The sequence below is a fragment of the Phodopus roborovskii genome, unplaced genomic scaffold (genome assembly GCF_943737965.1).
Source record: "Phodopus roborovskii unplaced genomic scaffold, PHOROB, whole genome shotgun sequence".
NCBI classification, from domain to species: domain Eukaryota; kingdom Metazoa; phylum Chordata; class Mammalia; order Rodentia; family Cricetidae; genus Phodopus; species Phodopus roborovskii.
The window spans coordinates 48504771-48521321 of record NW_026126407.1 but is presented as its reverse complement, the minus strand read 5'-3'; the positions used below and the strand labels follow the sequence as shown (position 1 = coordinate 48521321).

Below are 16551 nucleotides of genomic sequence, written 5' to 3'. Positions count from 1 at the left end.
CGGGCTTCTGAGGGGAGTTTGCAAGTAAGAGAAACACTCTGAGAAGTCCTGAGTGGATCAGACCCACAGGAGTAGAGTAGCTAGTGCATCAGGAGCCCTGGCTAAACGGGGGAGAGGCTCTGGCTGCCCTACCTCATGTCTCAGCTCAGTGCTTGCTAAATGTACCACTCTGTGCCTCAGTTGCCTTGTCTGTCTAGCAGGAACACACTAGTTTCATAGGGCTGTTATAAGGAGTCAATGAATTGATCCACACAAAGCTCTCAGAATCATCAATGGCTCTAAGCCTCAACTATTGTTAGAATTAGAGGGATTTCACAAAACCATGGAAAGTCCAGGAGAAAACATCTGTTTTCAGAAGTTGATCAGAGGCTGTATTTCTCCAGCCACAGCTCCCACTTCAGACTCAAGGAGCACTCACTTTGATGCTTGTTAGTCAAAACTTCCCTCACCAAGACCCACACAGGTACCAGACCTTACTTTAGCTGGCTTGGGGGGATGCTGGTGAGATGTGATAACAGGTGCACATGGATAATGGGTATGAGAGAAACACACTAAGATGAGCAGAGTTAAGAGGCAGGGAAGAGGAAGCCAAGGACACCACCTGAGGGCTGCAGTTTGTGGAAATGCTTTAATTAGAGGATTTGTAGATACAGTGGTTTATCTGTTGCCCACAATTCCTTACCAATGAGGCCTCATGCTGGGATACCCTCCTCCCCACCATCTGAACACAGGATGGTCACAGACCACATTCTCATGTTACAAGATTGACATCTCTGGTAGCCAAGGACTGTAGTACAAAAGGAACATTTCATAGCTGGAATCACTACAGTTTGCTAGAAACATCAGTTACTTTAGAATACTTTAACTATAAAATATATTGAATTTCCATATATTAACCATATACATGTGTACCTATTACTAAATGTAGTCAGTTGTTACAAAATAAGACATTCTGAGAGCAGGCTACACACACACACACACCTGAACTCCCCAGGTGAGGCCCTGTGCCACCAACTGCAACTGTCCATCCAAATGGGGCTCCGGCCTGCATTTGTGGCTAAATATACCCATGAGGCACTGGTAACCCAGTCTGTACAGGTGCCACCAGCTGTGGGAGCACAAGTCCCTCCAATTTCAGAGTGAAGACTCCTGGTTGCAGAACTGGGAATGGGCTCAGCCCTCCCTTGCTTGGTCCCTGAACTTGAGCCACTGGTGACTGGTTCCCATGCCAAGGGTCTTCCAGGGGGTGTCAGGAACAAATCTGATGGACACTGTGATCACTGGCTATGTCCACTCCATCTCCTTGTGGTCTGTGGACCCAGGCATGGGCTACAGGCCACTGCTAGATAGCAGTTTCACCCTAGACCAGGTCCAGCAAGCAGAGTATGTGGACAATGGTACCCGAGGTCATCCTGTGCCTAGCACCCAGGCTGTAGGGTGGGGCTGAAGGCAGGCCAGGAGGTGCAGGAGCTGTGTGCTCAGGTGATCAGACAAGGGCCTGCTGTTTGCCAGGACCAGTGGCAGGATTGCCTCCTCCAGGGTGCAGGGGCAGGGCATCAAAAGGCCTGAAGCCAGCTACCAGGGCCCAGTGAGGCCCACAGTACTAGCAGGCAGGGAGATCAATGCAGGTCATTGTGTCCTTGGCCCTCACTTGGCCACAGCCTTGGTCTGGATCAGCCAATCTTTCACCCTGTTGGGTTTACAAGGCTGGATGTGGATTCCGACTTCTTGAGGTTCTCATGCTGCCTGGTACCTTAAAGGCCCAAAGACCCAGGTGGGGAGAACAGAACACACTTCTGTACATAGTCCTATTTACAAAGAACCAGATGAAGCTGGAGCTGCAAGGGGCCTGGGCACAACTCTAACAGAAGCTGTAAGAACTCCTAGGTGCTAGTCCTGGGGCTCAGCCTTGGTGCCTGGCAAAGGCTGCAGCCATATAAGGAGGGCCAGACATACTAGTACCTCCTCATATTTTAATGATGATAATGCAACAAAAAACCTTTATATAAACAGTTTATTTACTCTAAACAGCAACACAGACAAAACGCCATATAAACACAAAGGAAGAGGTGCAGAATGGAGACGCTGGCCAACTTTGGATCTGAGGCTCAAAAGCAACAGCCAAGGTTTATGAGGAGGACGAGGATGGGGAGAGAGGGACAGTGTGGATCTGTCATACAGCCAGCTAGAGGCCAGAAACAGTGAGAAGCATGCCTGCATCCGAGCGCAAAGAACCTAGCTCCTAGGGGCTTACCAAGTACAAAAGTTTATCATTTTACAGCAGTTGAAATACTGACATCAATATTAAAATAAAAGCAAGTTTTACATAACAATCAAAAATACAAAAGACTGAAGGAAGAGACCCTGTATGAAAAACTGGGGCAATTCAGCGAATTGAGACTGTAAATGCCAGTGGCGGAAATGGAAAAATGGCGCCCACTCAACCCTCCCAGGTGACTAGTAACTGTACGCAGCGACTTAGATCTGCAAAAGATTGTAAACAAGTTCTTGCCAAGCCAATCCCTTCCTCGTCATGGAGCCACAGTGCCGCTGCTTATGAGGGGGCAAACTTCTTCGCTTGTGCTCGAACCCTTTTCTCATATTCCACTCTGTTTTGGCTGAGAGGGTCAAGAGAGAAAAAAAGAGTTAGATAAGGTGGTAACACAACCTGCTCACTGAGATAAACAACACACCCAGGGGCAGCAATCTCCTCAACCTCTTAGGAACAGAACACAGACCACCACATGGGGGACAGTGGCCTCAGCTTCCTGTTGTGCTATGTCTAGCCTTTTATTGGGAGTCTGGAGCGCACAGCACTCACAGCACACTCCCATGACTGACTAGTAAGTGCAGTCTGCTGTCTCCACTACTGGGGAACTGGGTCAGTGAACTCACCATATCACTGCCTAGAAGTCTTGGCTAAACTGACTTCTTTTCACCCTAGTCTCTGGGAACCCAAGTGTGCACCTCCAACTAGCACGTATAGCAAGACTAGTTGTAGTCAGCCACAAAGAGCAAGTATGAGACAGTGCTATCAACTAAAGAAGAGCCCATTGGCACTAGGTTTCGCTCAGTTCCGTAACAGGTATGAGCATCTGTGGGCTTTCAATATGGAAGGCACGAACCCACTGTTGAGACTTCAGACCTAAGCTAGCCTGCACTGTGTATGGGAACAGAAAACTGACATAAGGGGAACAATATGACCTTGAGGCCTGTGGGAACAAGAAGACATTTACATGCTGGGCTCCTTAGGGCAGCAGTCCTTGGGCGTCTCATTGTACAGCCAGACGATAGCATAAACTATTAACACATCAATGAACTTGTCAAGTGTCTCTATTGGGCAAGCCTGAGCCCAAGCTGCCCGGCCCCAGAGTTTACAGACACTATTAAAGTTGAGAGACAGGATAGCCAAGGTACATATGACAGGTTCTTGTGCCAAGGCCACCCCAGAAACGCCCAGTACCAGAATCCTAGCAGGGAGGACATAATACTAGAAGTACATGCTAGTCCTGGGAAGGGGCTGACGCTACCACGAGGGCAATAGCCTAGCCTGCATCCAGTAGTACTGCTATTCATTAAACAATGACAGCAAGCCATCAGCCACTCAATGAAGGACACGAAGCTTCTACATATATAGTGAAAACAAGTACAAAGTAAGCCAGTAACAGATAACTGGATGTTGCAGCACAGAGAACCCTCCAACTCAGAGAATTGCAGTAAGAGCCTATATTATGGAGGTGGGAACCAACCCTTAGACCAGCTGTGAACAGAGCTAGGTCCAGGACAGAGTGCAGTGCTAAGCACCCAGCATAGTGAGAGGCTCCAAGGGTCTGGCAGAAGCATACCTGCTTCATGAGCCATACAGTCCACACACGGCCATTGATAGCATCCCACACAAGGATTAGGCCCAGAGGGAGCCTGGAGTACAGGCAGTCACTGCACAGCAGGCAATACACCAAGTGAGTATAAGCTACACTCAAGGTCCTAGTGACAATTCTAGACGGGCCTGCCTTGGCTGCCAGAGAGGGCTGCACTCAAGCACCGAAGTTGGGCATGCACCCTGAACATACAGTACATCCTTGCAGACAGCAAGGATAAAGCATACACACAGCATGTTTAGTTTGGTTCTGTTAGTTCTTGCTCCATTCTAATTCAGAGGTGGAAATTCTTTTGTGCCTCCCTTGAAGTTACCAGACTCACACCAAAAACATGGGGCCTCTATTTTGAGGGTTTTCCTTGCTGCCTACAGCACTGGTTCAACTGTCTTTCAAATTCTAACTGATCACATGATGTCATCCTCCCGCCAAGATGCAAAAAGAGCCAAAAGCACTGTACTAGCAAAAAGCTGTGCTATTATGCAGCAGGCCACAATTCTTTATACACCTACCACAGATAACTACAAAGTGTCCACCGGTGCCCACCATCACCTGTTCTATACATGCCATCTTACCTTATATCATGCTCTGGTCCCCCGTTCTTGCTCAGGGTAAGCTTCACAATTGCATACATAGTTCTGCTGCTAACAGGTCAGACATGCAGTTTCCTTGATGGTTCTCTGACCACATCCCAGTCACCCACCCAGTGGGAGTTTGCAGCTCTTCCTCAGGGCCTCCCTGAGGAAGTACGATAATACCCCAGAGCTCCTATCTGATAAGTGCCCCATCTGCACTTCCAGGGAAGGAAGGTTTAGCCGGTGGGTGGTTGCTACTAACCAGTAAATTGTGTAGGCCTCTGCTTGAGCTGGGTCTTGAATATTTGGTTCATTTAGAAGTTCTTGTATTCCTAATAAGATCTGTGGGAGAAACAATAGCAATCAGCTAATATTGATGGGGCTTGGGAGTCTGAAAAGTGGCTCCAGCAACCGTGAACAGGACAAACCCATGGGCGGGGTAGCCAGCTGGCCACTCCATACCTGTTTGATCGTGATAGCTGGCCTCCAGTCCTTGTCTTCCTCCAGGATGGACAGGCACACTGTGCCAGAAGGATACACATTTGGGTGAAACAGTGGTGGCTCAAATTTACCTGGAGGACAGGGAAGGAAAGGAATACTTTTGGAGGCAGATGCTGTCCCCTAGCCCAAGCTGCCCTTGCCCTCCTCCTTCCTGACTCTGGAGCACCTTTCAAAGAGAACTCAAACTTGGTAGCAGAGGGGCCAGAAAAAGAAAGATGAGAATACACCTCTTCTTCTTGAGCTAAGCCTAGATATAAGACAACTCTGCCTTGAAGAAACTGGAGAGGCCAGAAGTTGAGGCAATTGAGCCTATGACCTTCTCCTGTGTTCCTAGTCAGAAGGGACAATGTTTTTAAGGCTGGAGGAAACAGGCCAGAATAACCCAAAGACCTTCACAACACAGGCTTCAAGCACACCATGTTTTTTACAATAGAAAACTCTGCATGGCAAGCACCACTCAGACACTGCTCCAGCATCGATAATTTAGGATGTGTCTCACTTTGACCTGGGCAAACTTGTATTTATTTTCAAATAAAAATACAAAAAGTACAAGTCTAAAGGCAGGCAGCCTGGCTTATAAGCATATGAAGGGGTCTGGGGATGTAATTCCTTTCCCTGGTGTATATAAGGCTTTGGACTGAGTTCCTTGTAATGCAGACAAATAGGCTGGGCAGCTGTGATAGCACATACCTCTATCAGGTAGCTACTCTGTAGGCTAGGCAGAGAGAATATGAGTTAAAGGTCAGCCTAGGTGTCTTAGTGAAATCTTGTTTTAAAAGAAATGGCTTAGAGGTTAACAACACCAACTGGGCTTCCAGAGGATCTGGGTTCAATTCCCAGGGCTCCTATGGAGACTCACAACTACTACCTGCTCTGGAGATTTTTTTTTTTTTTTTTAAAGTTGTTCAAGACAAGGTTTCTATTTGTAGCCTTGACTGTCTTGGAATTTACCCTGTAAAGGAAGCTGGCCTCAAACTCAGAGATCTACCTGTCTCTGCCTCCTAAGTAGTACTGGGATTAAAGATTTGTGCCACTACCCTGGGGATGGGGAGAGCAGCTGCTTCCTGCCCAGAGAAGAAGTGTGTCTGTATTTCGTACAAGTTATGCACATGAGTGTTCAGGTGCCCACAAAGGCCAGAGGATCCCCTGGAGCTGGAGTTACAGATGGTTGTGAATTACTCAACTTGGCTCCTCTGCAAGAGCAGCACATGCTCTGATGCTGAGCCATCTCTCTAGCCCCTCACAGAAAGGTTTTCAGTGGATATATAGTTGCTGTTAATGTAGCTTGAGGGCCAAACTAAAGAGTGTAGCCTGAGGGCTGGAGAGATGGCTCAGTGGTTAAGAGCCCTGGGCTTTCCCCCCTCTCCCAGAGGACCTGGGTTCAATTCCTAGCACCCACATGGCAGTTTACAACTGTCTGTAACTCTAGTTCTATGACATCCTCATAGACAAATGTACACATTAAAAAAAAAAAAAAAAAAATCCTGCAGCCTGCTGAGCTTCAGTTACAGTAGTGTTTTAAGAGCCAGCAACATGATTCACTGGGTAAAGGCAGTACCTGCCAACCCTGCCTGATGATTTGGAAGAAGAAAACTCATACATACTATACTGACTTCCACACATATGCTGTTGTACATGTGTATGCTTGCACATACATATTCTTAAAAACATATAGTAACTATTATTTTTTTTGAGACAGGGTTTCTCTGTGTAGCCCTGGCTGTCCTAGAACTTGTTCTCTAAACTGAGCTGACCTCAAACTCAAGAGATCCGCCTGCCTCTACCTCTCGAGTGTGGGGATGAGTGCTAGGGTTAAAGGTATGCTCCACCACTGCCCAGTTAGTTTTGTTAAACTCTAATTGTCCATGAGCTTTAAATAATAAAAAACGTGGGACTGCAGCTCGGTGATGGAGTATTTGCCTAGCATCTGTGAGGGCCTGGTTCAATGTAAAGCACCACAAAAATAAATACTAAATTAATGAAGAAAGATGAGACAGAGAATGACCACCAGCCATTAATGACAAGCTTACAGAAAATTTCCAAATTGTTCCGCACAAGGTTCAGTGTGTGTTGTGGTTGTGGGTTACTGCATGCCACTCCAAGCAAAGCTATAAGAAAGGGCTTGAATGTGATCAGTGCCACTGATATGCAAATGCAGAGGGTAGTGGGCCAAGGTTTTACAACTGGGCCAGGGCCTCCAGGGTCCTGGTTCCCATCTCCAGAGACCTCTGGCAGCTGCCTTATTGTGAGCTGCCATGGAATGCTAAAATCTAGCCTTGGTCCCATAGAAGAGCAGCCAGTGCTCTAAACCACAGTGCCAGCACCACTTCCTGGCAGCTGCTTTAAAGGCATGTCTTATCTTGTGTCCCTTACTGATCAGAAGTGCGGTGTGTTCTCAATAAAAGCCCTTCTCTAGGAGACATCTTTCCCAAATTAGGGCTCATCTTTTTCTTTTAATTGCACTTTTGAGCAAATGCAAGTTTAATCTCATTTAACAACCATGTTTTCTTCTACTAACAATGACTTGCATTAGAATTTCAGCTGGCCCCTACTAGCCCCCTCTACTTTTAGTCTCACTCCAGTAGCAACTGCTTTGAGGCCTGGATCAAACATTAAGGAGTCCACTATTTACTGTCTGGGGGATTTATAAGCCTCATCTTTGTTTCCCTTTACCCTCCATATTTCCCACGCTGCACACCTGAACCATCTGCCTTCTGATTAGCACCAATGAGGTTTCCATGACATTCCTGCCTTGCTTTTGTGAACATGTAGGCATTCCTACCGCTGAGCTCTAGAGAATAGTGGCAGGAGGTCAGCTTTAGTGGTCACAGAAGAGATTATCCCAGAAAACACCCAACCTTTACATCCTGTAGCAAGTACCTAAGAGTTCCTGCTGTTCAGCTCTTGGCTGCATCAGTCTTCCTCCTTTATGAAGAGTCTACTCTGTTTCATGGCTGCTTAACTCCTACTTGGTAACCAGAAGAGCCTGAAATCCAGCAAGGTGTGTTCTGCTTTCCTGCATCTCTCACTAGCTGTGTCTAAGACTGTCTTAACTCCAGGGCCAAACAGACAACAAATCCCTACAGCCAACACCTCTTTTACTTCCCCTACAAAGAATAACTTTCACCCATGGATCATGGAAAACCTCTGGAGCCTTCTCCAAATCTGCCCTATTCCCCATTCACTTGACTGAGCTGAACCTATAGGCTGTGGCAAAGGGGTTCCCCACCTCCCAAGCAACCCCTGATAGTTCCATCACATACCCAGTGAGTAGATATGGCTTTTCTGGACTCTCCACTCTGTTTCATAGTCTGCTCGCCTGCCTTTGTACCAATCCCACATTTAACCATGTCTTAGTAACTAGTGATTCATCCTGCTATAGGGTCTGGATGATCTCTTTACACTGGGTCTCCAGGCCCCTAGAACTTCAAGGAACTGACTGTCTCCACTCTTTGCCATCTCCACACACACTCTGGAGCCTGCCTGATTGAACGGGACACTCTATAGCATATGCAGAACAGCCAGGAGGTCAGTCATCATCCTACATAATTGCCAAGAGTAACCTGGGCTCTTCAGAAATGACCATGGTTTAAAGCTTACAGAAATCATCTTTCAGCTGGGAGGTGATGGCCCGCACCTATAATCCCAGCAATCAGGAGGCAGAGATAGGTGGATCTCTGTGAGTTCAAGGTTAGCCTAGTCTACAGAGCAAGTTCCAGGACAGGGTCCAAAGATAGAGAAACCTTGTCACAAAAAAAAAAAAAAAAAAAAAAAAAAAAAAAAAGGTATCTTGGTTTTCCTTGCCAATCAAGAAACTTCTTGGCTCATTGTATCTGCTTAGGATTCCAGCATCACATGAAAGCAATTGTGTCTGTCTCAATCTTAGATACCTACTCCCAATTAAAAGAAAGCACTAATTGGCTGGTTGTAGTGGTATATGCCTTTAATTATGGTGCTTGGGAGGCAGAGGCAGGCAGACCTTTGAGTTCAAGGCTAGATTAGTTAGTCTACGGCGTCAGTTCTAGAACAGTCAAGGCTACATAGAGAGAAACTCTGTCTCAAACACTGAGACTCAAGGGGATCCCAAACAGAACAAGACTTCTTCATCTAGTGGTTCCTAATAAGCTATATTTAAGTACTCTGGGGGGGGGGGTCACTGTAATGGACATCATCTCTATTTATAAACCAGCTGTGAAAGCTCAGACCTGGTCTTAACCTGAGCAGAATGGTGGTAGTGGTCACTGGATCCCCATGAAGGCTTATCACTCAGGCTGCACACAATCCTTCACTAGGATGCTGGGCATAAATGGGAACAAACAGAATGCAGCAGACTAGAATGAGGGAGACTCTTCTCCTTTGGTGCTTTGAATTGAACTCAAAAGGCCTGATATATGCTAACCACTTACTTTAACCTAGGGGAGCTTCTACATTCCTGCCCTTCTACTCCCCAGTGGCCCCTGCAGGCACCAAAGCACCCAGGAACTTAAGCTTGGAACTCCTAACTTTCTCTCTGACATATGTGATACTTCCTGATTGGCTGGGGTTAGAGACCACATTGTAACATGCACCTCTATCCTGGCAAGCCAACTCACCAAAACTGCCTTTCTCCTAGCATGGATACCCGCCCGCTGGGCAGAGCATCCACAGGCATGGCTCCCAAAGGGAGGATCTGGGAAGGAACTGTAAGGTCTATGCAGAACTTACATTTTGGTGGTGAGGACGGATAGTCATCTTTGAAAAGCATCCGTAGTTTGAATAAGCCTCCTTCCCATGGAGTCTGTAGGAAGGGAACTAAGGTTAGATGTGTGGCTCACTTGCCAAGGTAAGCCCAGGAGAAGTTTCCCCAAACCCAGATCCTTAGTTAGTTCTCTAACTATAACCCCACACCATTATTATACCTCTAGGACTGAAGAAGACTCCCACTGTGCTTTCAGGAACTAGACAAGGGTCTTCCTCAGATAGGATGGAGGCAGAAGCTGCTTGAACACAAGTAGGGAGCCTGCCTGATGCTGTGGTGCTCAGGACCCACAGTTCTTGGGTGCCTGAGAACAACAGCCTGGGCCCAGCAGCTTGTGCCTCTATTAGTCAACACCTTGGATCCTCCTACTCTAGGAAGGACAGGGTACTACTCCCCAACCCAATAGTTTTCTACCCTATCTCATGAGATGGAAGTACCACAGTGCACCTGACCCACCCTGATTCTTAGCACATGCCAGGAACCTACCCCACACTCTGCAATAGAGCCTTGGACAGATAACTCAGCTTGCATTTCTGCTCAGACACTAAGCTGAACCTGAGGCCCTGGTTTGGACAATGCCTGAAGTAATAGGAGACCCTCCCTCCCTCACCATGCTTTACATGTCTGGCCAAGGACAGACAATTGGCAACATTGAGGCCAATGTGCAGCAGGACACACATCTGTGCTCTCCAAGGGCACTTTGCCATTGGGGCTCAACACTTTGTAGCCAGCAACCTTCACCTGTTCTTCATCCCTGGGCGGGTTCACTGATCCAATGATTTGCCAGGATCTAAGCCTTTCTACCAGCACAGCCCAGTCTTTGACTTGATGAGGGCTATGACCTGATAGGCTAGCTGTGGTCAGATGTCATAGATATATGAAATTCCTTCTAGTAGTTCTGCTCCCTCAAATCTCTTGTTAAAAACAGTTAGTAGGTACAAAGCCAATGTCAGCCCTTACCCCCTTCTTTCCAGGAATAGCGCACTCCCAATTCATCAGGTTCATCGTGCCATCAGGGTTCTTTGTTGGGACAGCCACAAAGCCCTGAGAAAGAACAGTCACAAAACAAACCAGCTCAGAGAACAAGCCTGGATCTCACCCAGTGGCTACAGGCTGAGCAGCAGGGAACAAAATCCAACAGAAGGCCCCTCCTGGTGGCAGAAACAGAATGCTCCTTACAAAAGGGTGGTCCTTCCTCCAAGCTTTCCTTTCCTGGGCAAGTCGGCTGAGGGCAATCCCCGACATATTCAAAGTCCCTGGAACAGATAGTAGAGGGAAGGTTAGGTGCACGTGCACACATCTCCAAGCCACATCCCTACCCCCACCCCAGCCAGGGAGGGCTGTTTCCAAGAAGCATGTGAATAAGGCTAAAGTCCAGTTGGGCAGCCTGCCTTTGGAGCAAGTGCTAGCATTATACCCCTAAATAGGTTCCCCCAGAACACCTCCAGGTAAGCAGGTGAGGGCACAATTGTCCCTCCTGTGGTGGTTTACAAACCCCAACTGCTGGGGGAGGGGGGCACAGGCGGGCAGTGCAGAGAACCTGCACAAAGGCTATCAACTCCCTGTTAGGCACTGAGCATCTTCTGGAAAGACCTGGCACCCACTCCACAGTCAAACTCTCAGGACAGGTAGGGCCTAGCTGGCACTGGTAGCACTCATCTGAGGGTAGGGTGTGGCTCAGTGGCTCACCTCTGCACAACCCCCCCCCCCCCAAAGGTAGAGTGCTAGCTTGGGCGTGGGAAGAGGATTCAGGGACAAGGTACTGCCCTCCAAATACACCAGACACAGGAGCTCTGGGATCACAGCTCAGAAGCAGGCTCATCAGCAGGACAATCACTACTCCTGAACATACTGGTGAGAAAAATCTGCACCACAGGGCAGACAGAAGAGTGACTTTCACAGGCAGACTACTCCAAGAGGTGGGACTAACCTCTCTGCTTCCTGCTATACTACAGAAGCTCACTCCAGAGATATGCCCTGTGACCCTGGGGGGTGGAGGAGGGCAAGCCTCAGGTCAGGGTCAGCAGCGTTTGCCAAGGCCCATCAGCATACTTGGACAAGACCCTCAGGTTCCACTCAGCATGGGTAAAGGACTGTCCCCTTTGAGGCCACAGCCTGCTAATCACTTTGATTATCGCTCCAATCTAGCTGCCACCTGCTTACCCTTTTTATTCTCTTTTTTATATCACCCGAGACAGCATCCATAGACTCCCAAACCTACACTGGGATCTAGGGGTGTGAGATCACAGGGAAGACGGCCCCTTGAGCAAGGATCTAGCAGGGCAAAGGGCATCTTTCTGAAGTGGTTCACACTGAGCTGGTTCCCAGAAGGCAAAAGTCCCACATCTGACCCCAACTTCAGGGTTCCATCATTCTCACATGGGGCTCCACTGAGCTTGTGGGCAAAATCTCCCAGCAGTACTAGCTCCACCTCAGTCTGTTTTCAGCTCAAAGTGGTCTCTGACCACTGGGCTGTCCTGTAGGATCTTCACTCTGAGGCAGAGCCTTCAATAACCTCAGGACAAGAGCAAGATTCTCGATAGAATAGGTTTCTGTTACACAGAGCCTGACAGACCTCAACCAGACCTCCCTAGAGTTTCTGGTACTTATACTCAGGGCAGGCTGCACCTGCAAAGTCACAACTCCCCTAGGAAATCACCCTGCATTCTTGACCCAGCCAGGATGTCTACAGCTCACACACCTGCCCAGAGGCCATGATCCCTGTGCCACATGTGGGCTAATTAGATATGCACCTCCCTCTGTGAACACAGTTGTTCTCTGGCACCTCCTGAACAGACACACTGGGTCAAAGCAATCTTGTAGAGCTCTGCACAGAGGTCCCAGGTGGCTTGTTTTTGAGATAAGAGTCTCACAAATAGCCCAGGCTAGCCTGAAATGCATTAACAATCTTCCTGGCTAGCTCCTTAGTATTGGGATAAGCATGAGCTACCATGTCTGGCTTCTAGACAGGGTCTCACCATGTAGTGTGGCCCAGAAATGTAGATCAGGCTGGCCTTAACAAATTTGCCTGCCTGAGTGTTGGTATTAAAGGTACACACTACCACATCTGGCCCTAGATTGCTTTTGATTACTTTATCAGATACATAAGTAGAAAATGACTGTGACTGCCATCAGCAGTGGGGAATCACATAGGAGCCCGGGTTTCAGGAAATTTGGGTAAGATCACTATAAAACACATGGCCAAGTGATGGTGGCATACACCTTTAATCCCAGCACTTGGGAGGCAGAGGTAGGCAGATCTATGTGAGTTCAAGGCAAGTCTGGTCTACAAGAGCTAGTTCCAGGACAGGCTCCAAAGATACACAGAGAAACCCTGTCTCGAAACCCACCCCCCAAAAAAGAAGCACAAGCCACCGGGACAAACCTGAAACAACCCGTAAGTGCTACACACTGCAGTCCCCGAGCCCAAAGTGTATAAAAATTCCTCTCTTATCTTACCTCAAGTCAAAAACATAAAGGCTCAAGCCCAGACCCAAATTGTCTTTCCCCACCACAGGAGTAGAGCCTGTCCAACCTTCAACCCCACAAGACCTGCCTAAATATTCACACCTTAGAAAAGATAAGATCCAGGCGGTACTCATCTAAGAGGGAAAGACAGGTTGCTGCACGGATGAGAAGAGTAATACTGGCATGAGAAACATGGCAGGGAAGGACTAATTCTGAACTGTCTGGTTAGAAGGGCACAGGGGTGAAGGTGGGGGCAGACCTGAGGATGTCAATGGCTGGAGCAGAGCTAGGAAGCCTGGGGTTTCACTTCCAATGTGTCCCACTTTTCAACTAGCTCTTCTCAATGGACATGACTAATTGCATCCCCGGGCTCCTGGAAACTTGTCCCCCTCATGCTCAGGGGTACAAGTACTTCACCAACTGAGGGTAGGCTATAAAGGAGTTGCCATTCCCACCAGGCCAATCAGATGGCAAAAGATCCCAAGCAAGTCTGGGCAGTACTTCCAATTCCAAACAAGTTCCTGAACCCCTGGTCAGCATTCTGAAAGGAGTCTAGGGTAGGTATTCTGCTGGACAAAGCTGTTGGGACTCCAGTCATAACTGATCTCAGGAGAAAGGGGCCGGCCCAGAGAACTCTGTCCTGGCATCCAATTGTGATTATCCTAAGTGTGAAAACTGAGGAGCTACCTGCATGCGGTGACTCATGCTTGTATACTCAGTATTAAGGAGTGCTGAACCAGAGGGACCACCAAAAGTTCAAAGTCAACCTGGGCTACCAGAGAGCAGTCTTACAAGGAGAGAGAGAGAGAGGAAGCGAGAGATGGCTCTACAAGAGCTCTTAAAGGCCTTCTGCCCCACGGTCAAGGAAAAAAGCTCTAGGGACATACCTGCAATGATCTAGGCAGAAACCTGGTCCTCAAGACCGTGCTGCTGCTCTCACTGGCACTCCAAAAGCCACTTAAATACAACTTGCCTTCCCAAGTTAACAGCCACTTCATGAGCTGGGAAAGTTTTGTGATGTGAAGACAAAATAACCCCTAACTACCAGAGATAGGCAGGGAATACAGGACTAGGCCTTACCACCCCAGGGGTCCTGCAGTATGCTGTATGTCTGGCGATACCACGTATTTCAGAGCTACTTACCAGTCAGAGAGCACGTGCAAGGTTGCTTATCTCTACCCACCTGGACTTATAGGCAACACCGGTACCAGGTACTACATACAGCTGGCTCGGATAAGGCTAAGCGGCCTCTTCCATTTGAATGCACACTGTAGGCCCCAAGGACCCTTCACTAAGGATACTAAGCTCTTTCCTAAGTTTCCAATGGCAGAGAAAGCTAGAGGAGGGCAGGACTGCAATCACTCACAGCCTAAACACCTTTAGAATCAGAACAAATTCCCCTTCGATGCTTATTTCTATTGCGGAGGCAGGTAACTCATCCACTAAAGCAACAGTTCCTGAAGAATAAAGAACAGCGGGGCAGAGAATCTGCACAAGACACCCACAAAAACCAAAAGACAAGCCCAGCGTCTGGACAACCGACGTAGAGAAGTTGCCTTCTGCTGTGACTTACAGGCCGCGACACGGCCCAGTGCCCACGGCCTTCCTGTACTCCCGCTCGCCCAACCACCGGCCCCAGCACCGCCCAGAACGTGTCTGGTGGCTACTGTAAAGCTCAGCTCGTCTGTCGTGGGGTCGGCGGAACTCAGTCCGCCAGGAGTAGCAGGGGTAGTGGACCGTGTTGCCAACCCTGCACTCGCCCGGGGCACACCGGCTGGGCCACAGTGCCTCAAGGGCCGAGGCTCGGAGGCGGGAGGAGGCCGCGAGCGAGAGGAGGCCGCGGTGGCTCAGCTCGGCGCCTCCCGGAAGCCTACTGGGAACGGCGGCGACGCGGGGCGAGGATCTGAGTGCACGCGCAGGCCGGTGGCGGCTCACCTGGGCGACCGCGGCCCGGACCGTCGCGGCGGTAGAGGCGGCGGCGCTCCTTTGTCTCGGGACTTCCCTCCGCGCCCGCCGCGCGCAGCCCGGAGCGCAGGACCCCAGCAGGCGGGGCGGGGCCTGAGCTGGGCTGCCCGCCGCACGCCTGCTCCACGTATTGTCGCTCCTGTCCCTGGTCCTATGCCTTTTATGCAACCACGCTTTTCCCACCAACCGGGCTCGACTGCCGCACTCTAGTTGCCCGCGACCGCCTACGGAGCCCAGGCCCGGGGCGCCTGTCCAGGCAGGCAGCTCCCTGAACAGCCATACTCTTAAAGGGGCCGCGTCCTAGGCTCGAGGGAGCGTCTGCAAACTCCTCTTCGGAATAAGAGCCTCCACTTGAGGACACGCCGGCGAGCCGTGTGGAGAAAAGGAAGCCGAGATTCCCAAGGGTCGTCCAGATGCTCAAAGGGCACCTTCCAGGGCACAGACCCTGGAGTTATCCTTGGGCTTAAGACCCGGGTGCTGGGAGCAAAGATCACTGAGGCCTAACCATCCTAGGAATCGTCGCAGGACAGTACTGATCCTCGGAGTATTAGCGCGCTGTGAAGCTTCGTGCAATTGGCAGGCTCGGGGACCTGGGCGGGGCATATCTCGAATCTACCCAATGAACTAGTCTCATACAAAGGGCCAAACGCACGCAAAACCGACGGAAAGAGAAATGTGGATGTTCCCTAACAGGCTGGCCCTTGGTGGGGGAGGGGAACAGGTCTGAACTATGGGGGGAGGGGCAGCAACCGGGAAATCACCCTACCCCCAATCCCCGCCACTGCCACACAGCCTGTACCTCAGTTCCTACTAAAATCCCTGCGCCGCTTCTACTGGACCCGTTTCTCGTCGCCCTGTGGCCTGGTCAGTTTCCTCAGCCAGTCCAGAGGTCCTCAGCAACCCAGCTCCGTGCTCGGGTGCCTCCTCACCGACGGGACGGGTACTTAGAACCGTCGGCTGGCCCCCTGGTGGCCACCCTGGCGTCTGCTTCACTTTTTGGCACGTGCTGAGACCTTCCGGGGCCAGTTCCAGCCAACAAGGGCTTCCTGGGATCTTTGGATCCGGGAGTTCCTTGGGACTCCAGGAATGACCAGCCTTAAACTGTTCATCTGTTGGTCTCTCCATCTATCTACTCACCACTCTCTCCCTCCGTCCTCTTTTGCTTTCTGAGGCTGTTGGGTACTCCAAACAGGGACCACGGTCCCGTGTTCCTTTACCATAACTGCCCAGTGTTCTTGGAGCCCAGCCTGTAAATTCCTTCTGTTGTTTTGGAGGGAAACAAAGATCACGGTGAACACCAAATCCTTGCTCTCTCATTGAGTCTGAGTTGTAGACAAGGTCTACTTGGACACAATCCCTTGCCACCTAGCTGTAGTGGTTGTGACCCCAGCAGGTCTGTCCCCCAAAACAGAACGCATCTACTTTGTAT

At 49.5% G+C, this 16551-nt stretch overlaps 1 protein-coding gene across 2 annotated transcripts; it reads right to left on the bottom strand.

Annotated features, from left to right (window-relative positions):
- Nucleotides 1–609: 609 nt before the first annotated feature.
- On the bottom strand, nt 610–16115 carry Ube2i (ubiquitin conjugating enzyme E2 I). Of its 2 annotated transcripts, none has more exons than XM_051181118.1 (7): nt 15922–16115; nt 10869–10945; nt 10650–10733; nt 9656–9728; nt 4913–5022; nt 4713–4792; nt 610–2618 (listed from the first exon to the last, which is right to left on the bottom strand). In XM_051181118.1, the coding sequence occupies exons 2-7, from the start codon at nt 10932–10934 to the stop codon at nt 2555–2557; spliced, it is 477 nt and encodes a 158-aa protein (XP_051037075.1). In that variant the 5' UTR covers nt 10935–10945; nt 15922–16115; the 3' UTR covers nt 610–2554. The 2 variants fall into 2 exon arrangements, with proteins under 2 accessions (XP_051037075.1, XP_051037074.1); XM_051181117.1 differs by lacking the exon at nt 15922–16115 and adding an exon at nt 15093–15254.
- Nucleotides 16116–16551: the final 436 nt, after the last annotated feature.

Excerpts from the sequence above, each read along its gene's own strand:
- Ube2i (XM_051181118.1), bottom strand. The coding sequence starts at position 10,934 with ATGTCGGGGATTGCCCTCAGCCGACTTGCCCAGGAAAGGAAAGCTTGG. Across the intron at positions 5,023-9,655 it reads TCCGTCCTCACCACCAAAAT|GTAAATTTGAGCCACCACTG; the intron begins GTAAGTTCTGCA and ends CCTGTCCTCCAG. Across the intron at positions 4,793-4,912 it reads CAGCTATCACGATCAAACAG|ATCTTATTAGGAATACAAGA; the intron begins GTATGGAGTGGC and ends TTTCTCCCACAG.